Consider the following 8,855-nt stretch of genomic DNA (forward strand, 5'->3'; position numbering starts at 1 on the left):
GCTGAGGAATGTATGTGGAGTACAGAGGGTGGATAGGATACGAACTAATGTGATTTGTGAAAGGTGTGGAGTGAGGAAGTCAGTGGACACCAGAATCGAAGAGTGTGTCCTGAGATGGTATGGTCATGTGGAAAGAATAGATAACAACAGAGTGGTGAAAAAAGCAAATTTGAAGGAGGAAGGAGGTGAGGTAGGTCAAGGAGAAGGTGGAGAGATATGGTGGATGAGTGTTTGAGGAAGTGAGATTTGGAAGTCGGTGAGGCTAGGGAACTGACAAGAGATCGAGCTGGCTGGATGAATGTTGTGAGGAGAAGTGTATGATCAGGGATTTTGGCACTGCTTGTGAGCATGGCAGTGTCTGGATTGACTCGATCAGATATGTTTGTGTGAAGCTGCAGAATGTGGTGAATGTTTTTGGTGTATCCGGTAGAGCCAGGATTCCAGGGGCTTGAATGACAAGTGAATGGAAGTGTGGCCTATTTGGATTGGGCAAGTTTGTGCTGTCTGGACATTGCTACTCCTCACCCTGCCCTTGGATGGGAAAGGAGGTCCAGATGATGATGATGATGATGATTATACTTTACCTTAGTACTGTATTATCATGTATGTTACTGATGTTAAGTATGTTGATATTCAAGCAACATAAATAGGATACATGGGAATGTTAAGGTGTAATATACAAAATAAATCACTCAATGTAGTGCTGCTCTCAGGTGTCAGCCCTTTCCTCTCTGCCATCCTTCTTTCCTTCCATCCTTGTCTCTCTTTCTTTCCTTCAGTCTTTCCTTGTCCTTCTGCCTATGGGCAACTACACTTCCTCTTCTGTCTTTCTTTCCTTCAGTCTTTCCTTGTCCTTCTGCCTACGGGCGACTTTACACTTCCTCTTCTGTCTTTCTTTCCTTCATTCTTTCCTCTTCCTCCTGCCTGTGGATGACCCTTCACTGAGTGACAAGCCAAATGGTTTCCTGTGCACCAGGAAACCATTTACGACACTGGGTGGTAACCATATAACCAAATTTTGGCACCTAGTGGTTTAGTGGGTAATTATTGCACGCCAGTCGGATTGAGCCGGTGAAGGTTTATATCCAAGGGGTGGTTGGGGTTTATTGCTCATGTAATGCCACTCAGGGATGAATGAGGCTGGTCACTCTCATCTTATATGTCAGGACCAACTGCCTCGCCCTGGGCTCCTACGCTCCTCATGGGGCAACATAGACTTGGATGATGGATGGATGAATCACCAAAAAAAAGTTGTGACAGATCCCTTCTGTGCCACTTGAGTATTGCCACTGGTGTTATGATATTGCCATTTTCTTGCTCAAATCCCTGGCTTGGCTGTCTCTGCAGAACCTCATCGCATATCTTTCAGAGGCAGACCAAGGATGATGTGGGATGAGGCCCTGCATGGACACCTTTGAACAAGGAAATGTCTTAAGCTCGTCATACACAGAGAGCTGCCACTGGGTAAAAGGACATACCAGTATACATACAAAGGTGCTCAGTGGTCTCTACAGGTAAACACTATTATAGTCTTGGGTTTCCTGTTACTGAATGGCTCTTTGGGCACTCACCATCCACTCACTCAATGTAGTGCTGCTCTTAGGTGACTGCCTTTCCTCTTGTCCTTCCTTCCTCTTCTGTCTGTCTGTCTTCTTCCTTCTGTCTATGGGTGACACTGCACCAAGTGACAAGTCAAGTGGTTTCCTGTACACCAGGAACCCATTTACTACGCTGGGTGGTAACCATTTAACCAGATTATGGCGCCTGGTGGTTTAGTGGGTGATTAAGGCATTCCAATCGGATTGAATCTGGGCAGGTTTATATCCAAGGGATGGTTGGGGTTTATTGCTCATGTAATGCCACTCAGGGATGAGTGAAGCTTGTCACTCATCTTAGATGTCAGGACCAACATGCCTAGCCCCAGGTTCCTACGCTCCTCATGGGGCAACACAGGATTGGATGATGGATTTTTTTTTTTTCTGCAGTAGTTATTATAGATTGTAAGTTAATCATGGTATGTGACTTACTAGTGAAGGGCATACTGTTCACACTTCTGCCACTGTCCCTCTTTACACACTTACTTTCACGGGCCGTATTCTTGGATAAGTTAGGCTTCTGAGTACCTCTTCCTTGTTTGTTTATTTTGTGTAATACAGCTTATTATTCTCATGTATATTGCATCCATTCTGTATTAATTTTGGTTGCTTAAATTACAGTCAAAAATGCATTACCATATGAAATAATGTCTGTAAGGATGAGGTACATTGAAGACTAACTGACAATAATGTGGGATTTGGTCTGAGATTAATCTTGTAAACGTACCGTATCCTGTCAGGTACCAGACAGGGTTTATTTTTACATTTTATACTGTAAGTGACCCTTAGTAAGTATACCTAAATATACAATTTTATATTGAACTTCACTTTTATTTCTCACATGTTGTGTGTGTGTGTGTGTGCACACGTGTGTGTGTGTGTGTGTGTGCACACGTGCATGCATGTGTGTGTGTGCGTGCACGTGTGTGAGCATGCGTGCATTTGTTTGTTTCTGAAGGAATAGCTTCTAGACAGGGAGGATTATGTACTTCACCAATCAAAGGTCTATGAACCATTACTGATTGGTTTTGGTATTTTATGAATTACAAAAAAAATTTTGTCCCTAAGTTCTAAACAAAGGTGTCTGGCTTCTCATATAAAGCATTTTGTCAGTTACCCAGTGTTTATTGTTTACAATGTTGACTAATAATACAGTAACCAGATTATTATTGTTACAAAGATTATTACACAACTCAGAGTTAATTTTTCCTAAGTTTCCTTCAATACAAAGAGCTCTTAAGAGAAAACACAGTGTAATTTCAATTGAACATTACCAGTAATAATGAATATTGTGTAAACTATCATTTCACTGCTTGAGGTTTTCCATGGCTGAATGAAATCCAGTACTGGCCAGAAAAAACTGTTTATGGTGCCTGAACCATACACAAGGTTTTAAAACTATGATTCAGTCCAGTGCTATTACGTTATTTTCAGTAATGCTACCATGAACACTGTTCCTAGTACACTTTTTAGGTACCTGGTACTGCCTAATACTTGTATTAATGTCCCGTACAGCTTTACGCATCTGGCATTCTTTATTTGAGCTACTTTGTTCCATCTTTCTAACTCCCCTTTACTCTGAAATTTAATACTTAAATCTTATATACCAAATCGAGCTGAGCTTTGCAGTCTCCTGGGAGTGCCAACATCAAACACCTGTTGTTTACGTGTTGACTCTTGCTGCCTCTGTTTCTCCTGTGCCCGAGCCTTGAGTGTGTCCTGGGCTCTGTCCATTTCTGCCTCCATTGCAGCCTTGTGTGCCAAGGCCTGCCGCCGTTTCTCCATGCGCGATGCTCCACCTTCATTGATGCTGTAGAATTTGTCCCCTACCTCAGCTAACCAGCCCCCCTCCACAGCTGTGACACACTGCATGTATTCTTTGCTGGTCATCACTAGTTCATGATACACAATATAGTCTGGAGTGTAACCCATGCCAAAGAGTGCAGAGGTGGGATGGAGGTGGCAAGGTGTCCCTGTACGTAAGTTGACATACTCTCCAATGCCTTTAAGCCTGCATGCCTGGTGGAAGTATGCAGCACAGATACATTTCCTCACCAGGTCCTCATCCATCCCACAACTGACCACCTCCAGCTTCTGTTGCTCCATGATGTCATGTAGCTGCTGTCGAACTTCACGTACCTTCTTCAGAGCCTTGAAATGCAAGAAATGCTTGTTGCACCAGTTCATTGAATATTTCTGCAAGCGCCACTGCCGGTAAATGTTGAGGTAAGTCAAGTGGTCAGACTCAGGTACCTGGAATTTTTCACGCATAGCATCAGCCTCTTCCTCCCGGCCTTTAGGACGATAAAATAATGATGGTACCGACAACATGGAAACGATAGTAAGTATCTCTTCAGAGCAGTGCATGTCCACCCCAGCAAGCAACATTTTTGAGAGAGCTGGATCAAGGGGAAACTCCACCATTGCTCGTCCCAGCTTGGTGAGAACCCCAGTGTTATCAAGTGCTCCCAGGGTCCACAACTGATACTGAGAGTTAAGCAAGTTGTCCTGAGGTGGAGGGTCCATGAAGTGGAACTTTAAAAGATCTTCCACTCCAAGAGATTTAAGGAGTAGTACGACGTTGGCCAAGTTGGTACGCTGTATCTCCGGAACAGTGGTAGCCAGGAGTTCATCTTTGTACTGACGCTCGGTGTAAAGACGATAGCACATGCCTGGGCCTGTGCGTCCAGCCCTACCTAGTCTCTGATTGGCATTAGCTTGGGACACTGGGTACACCTGCAGCCCATCCATACCCACACGTGGATTGAAAACCTTAAGCTTGCAGTACCCAGAGTCTACCACATACTTGATCCCATCTACAGTGAGTGAAGTTTCAGCAATGTTGGTGGCAACTACACATTTACGCAGGCCATCAGGGGCACGCTGAAATATCTTTGCCTGGAGATCTGATGGTAACTGAGAGTATATTGGTAGCACAGCCAACTGTGGGGCATTGTCGATCTCGTCCAATTTTTCAACTATGAGTTCACAAGTGACCTCGATATCCTCCTGCCCTGGCATGAAGACCAGAATATCCCCTTCATCAGCCTGTAAGTGGATCTGGAGTGCTTGCTTGACTGCTGCCTCTACATAATCCTCCACCACATTGCGAGAGAAAAAAGTCTCAACAGGGAAAGTGCGGCCGGGAATAGTAAAAACTGGTACCTCTCCAAAGAATGTTGCAAATTTCTGGGCATCCATGGTGGCTGAAGTAACTATGAGTTTAAGGTCCTGTCGCCGACCCACAACCTCCCGCAGCAGGCCAAAAAGAACATCAGTGCTGAGGGAACGTTCATGAGCTTCGTCCATAATGATGGCACTGTAATTGTCCAAGTCACTCTCTCGTAGTGACTCACGCAATAATATACCATCAGTCATGTATTTAATCAGTGTGTTTTCGCTAGTGCAATCCTCAAAGCGAATGGCATACCCAACCTCCTCGCCCAAGTGCGTGCCCATCTCATCAGACACACGTTTTGCTACAGACATGGCTGCCACTCTGCGAGGTTGAGTGCAACCAATCATTCCAAGTTTACTGTATCCTTCCTCATGTAGGTACTGAGTGAGTTGAGTTGTTTTGCCACTTCCTGTCTCCCCTACGATAATAACGACAGAATTCTCTCGGATGATTCTTAAAAGCTCTTCCCTCACTGCAAATACAGGTAGATACTGGCGCTGTTCCTTGATAGTTTTCTTCTTGGCAAAATCACTGCTGGCCTCTGTAGCTTCCTTCATGTGCTCAGCAAACTTCTGATCAGCCTTGTAGTCCGTCTCTCCCTCTTCAATTTTCCGATCATCTGTCACATCCTCTTTCTTGACACCTATGAGATTGCCAAGCTGAGTGCCTGCCAACTCCCACTCCTTCTTGGCTGCCTTACGACGCTCCCTTTGCTCTCGTCGCGCCTTGACCACCGATGAACCCTTCCTTGACACAATGGCCATGTCTGAGGTAGAGTCTTTAACAGGGATGACTGGTTCTGGCTGTTTGGTGAATACAATGCGCCCATCCAAGAATGGTGGGACTATGTTATGCACCAATATGTGGACACGATTTGTAAACTCCTCCTCAAAATCTTCATCGTGGTCAATTTTCTGGACTACTCCACTTGTAAGCATTCGGTTAGTTTCCCACAACTCATTGTCTTTGTGGATCTGCCTTTGTTTGGCACTCATTTTCCTCTTGTTCTTCTCCACTTTCTCTGTCTTCTTCCTCTCATACTCGGCTGAAACATTGGCAAAGGGGTTGTTGGTATCATCATAGCCCTGGTCCATGTCGTACCACTGGCGATCCAGTCTTTTCTCCTCTTCCTCCCACTTCTCCCTCTCTTCATCATTCTCAAATTCCCTCACCTCTCTGCCTTCCCTCTCAGACATCCAGGAATTGTATTTGTATGAGGGTGTTGGCAATGGAGTCTTGTCACTGTTAGGCCTCCTTCCCAGTGGTGATCTCTCTCTGCTCTCTCTAATTGACCTGTGACTGCTGCGTATTGACCAGTCATTGTCTCGAGACCGATGATGTGATGCATTTGGGGTTGGCATGTCCCAGGAGGATACCTTTGATGGGGTATCATCATCATCCCAGGAGCAGTGTGAGGGTGTGTCCCGAACCCCTGGGATCACGGGGGTCTCCGGGGCATCAGAAAACCTCGGGGTGCGGTTAGATCTCTCCGACCAGTCCCCTGTTGACAATTCAGACCTCTCTGGATAGCTTCCTCGTCTTTCGCTGTTTCTGTCACGCCTGTCGCTGTAATCTCTACTTCTTCTGTCACTGTAGTCTGTCTCTCGTCTACTGCCATAACTTTTGTCAGAACTTCTCTTGTAACTGTCCCTATATCTATCTCTCCTGTCTCTATACCCTCTGTCTCTACTGTGATTACTTTCATGCATTTTGTCTCTTCTTTTATCCTTTGTTGATGCACTGACATACTTATCTCTATTTTTCTTATGCTTTTCAATCAGTCTGTCTTTTGCTTCCTTACTCACACCACCAGTATAAGTTGGTGTTTCATCATATTTCGATCGATACTCCCTCTCCTTCCCTTTACTACCATCCTCCTTATGTCTGTTCCTGGATGAACTCTCATCATCACTGTCACTATCAGAGTCCATTTTCTTGTCCTTGGATTTTCCCTTTTCAGCGTTCTCATCCTCACGTATCTTTCTTTTAAGTGCTGCCAGTTTATCAAGTCCGAGCACTGAGCCTCTGACTGGAAGTGCTGGTTTCTTAAAAGTGGCATCATCATCCTTTTTCTTGCGAATGATGAGGCCACCTATGCCCCCACTCGTGCCCTCCAGTATGTGTGCCATGTTCACCTGAAACATATGGTAAAAAGAAAGTTTGCATTAATTTTCAATACACATGTATACAAACTGTGTTAGTACAATAACTAGCTTATGCTTGCTGTTCCTGTTGTGGCTCCACCTTAAACTGGACCACCCCTACAAAATTTGCTCCCCCAACTCAAACTAGGCTTAAAAGGTAAGTCTTACCATAGTTCAAGGACATAATATAATGAAAATCGGTAATGTTGGTTACATCTAATACTACATCCTTTTTTTTTTTAAGTTTTATGCTGTGTCCCCTTTTTTCGATAAGGGCTAAGACATTGCCTGTGACTTTGGTTTTGGAGCTTGTAGCACTTTCTGCCGTTTTCTCAGTCGCCTTGGACTGCACACCCGAGGTCGTCTGCTAGCTCCTGAGAACGATTTGGTTTTCTCAGTGGCGTTTCCGAGGCCTGTGACATGGCCATTATTGGAACAATCGGGTGGAAGCACCTGACTGTTAATCGGGCAGGGTACACCGTCCAAGCTGGGCAGGCTGTTGTAAAATTTACATTTATTCTTTAAAATAATATACAAAAATACATCTGGTATGTACAGTACTGGGTAAAGTCAGTACATAGTATTTCGATGTTTTGGTGCAGAGTATTGTTAAAAATTTGTACTGTCAAATGTTTTACAAGACTATGGTGCAGCCACAATAATACTAGCTATCGTCAACAAACCAGCTCCATCGTCTGCCTTGGCTGCAAGTCACCACTATAGGGGGTTGGAAAAAGTAATATGTACCAATTGTACATTCAGATATATGCTTAAAACAACACCAAAGCATGTTTCCTGCCTTAATTAAGATGCCTTAAACCATTGGTAATGTGGGTAAATGTTCCGTAAGTGAGTGACCTTGACTCCTCCTGCTGACCAATCATTCAAAACACTTTTAAAATGATTTTGGCCACGCAAAAAACTACCCAAAATATACCTATATTTATGCAAAATTAAATATGATTGGTCACTAATTGGTAGTAAAGTACTGCTAACTACCACAGGCGGGCCTGGTCAGTATTGCCAGCTCAGTACTGGTCACTCAGGCGGTAGGTTCCGAGGCTCGGGCGCTCCCACTCGAGAAATTCATTGACTGAGAAAACCAATCTCAGTTATCGGGTGCTGGCGTCCGAGGCTCGGGAGCGGGTGCCCGATTCGGGTGCTTAGGCGACTGAGAAAACAGCTGTTTATGCCCGGATGGCGGATGCCCTTCCTGTCTACCAATGACCCTTGAGTGGACTAGAACCTCCGACCCTTCGGTCAGAGCATTCAAACCCATTAGGCCTCGGCTGCTGATCATAATTTCTGTGTTGAAAAGTATATGTATAACCACAAACTAGAACTCCGTGTTCCTAAATATCAATTTCACAACCCCTGTACCACACCTGGCAAAAGAAACTGGTTGCAATACTCTCTGCGCTGAGGATAACCAAGAGATCGTGCGGGGACATGGATAACAAAGTTATAAAGCTCTGCTCAGAACATATACTCACCTTACGAACGCAGATAACTTAAAAATATTGTTGAAATTAAAGGAGAATCACAGAGCTCCATGTTCCATATAAACAAACGTATAAGTACAATGGTTCACATACAGTAGAAGATCTTGTGAATATCATTGACGTGTAATGCAGCTCAGTTTTGCAAAGCCATTCTAAAATCTATACCTATTTAGCTGTTAGAGTGAATCAAATTAATAAATATTTACAGTTATAATATATATTAATTACTCTAGTAGATAAGAACAAGTATCATTGTTTCGGTTACTTTTTAAGCACCATTTTGCATGATATTTAACCCTGCTCACGGTATATTATAATTTCATATAATCCCTTCAAGGATGAAAATCCAACATCTTATTATGGCGTTAGTATGAAATCCTTCCGAAATGATCACCTTGCCGGACTTTCCAGGTTCAAGTTAGATCGAGGTGTATAG

General features: G+C 44.0%; 1 protein-coding gene across 1 annotated transcript; it reads right to left on the minus strand.

Annotated features, from left to right (window-relative positions):
* Positions 1 to 2,713: 2,713 nt before the first annotated feature.
* Positions 2,714 to 8,462, minus strand: Prp16 (ATP-dependent RNA helicase l(1)G0007). Its single transcript, XM_080271308.1, has 2 exons — positions 8,411 to 8,462; positions 2,714 to 6,908 (listed from the first exon to the last, which is right to left on the minus strand). Exon 2 carries the CDS (start codon positions 6,900 to 6,902, stop codon positions 3,195 to 3,197), a length of 3,708 nt encoding a protein of 1,235 aa, XP_080127434.1. The 5' UTR covers positions 6,903 to 6,908; positions 8,411 to 8,462; the 3' UTR covers positions 2,714 to 3,194.
* Between the last annotated feature and the right edge of the window lie 393 nt (positions 8,463 to 8,855).

Source organism: Coenobita brevimanus, chromosome 45 (assembly GCF_032717465.1).
Source record: "Coenobita brevimanus isolate Jiangsu-jjx chromosome 45, ASM3271746v2, whole genome shotgun sequence".
Classification (NCBI taxonomy): Eukaryota; Metazoa; Arthropoda; class Malacostraca; order Decapoda; family Coenobitidae; genus Coenobita; species Coenobita brevimanus.

Bases quoted from the DNA above. Each gene is read 5' to 3' on its own strand.
- Prp16 (XM_080271308.1), bottom strand. From the start codon at position 6,902: ATGGCACACATACTGGAGGGCACGAGTGGGGGCATAGGTGGCCTCATC.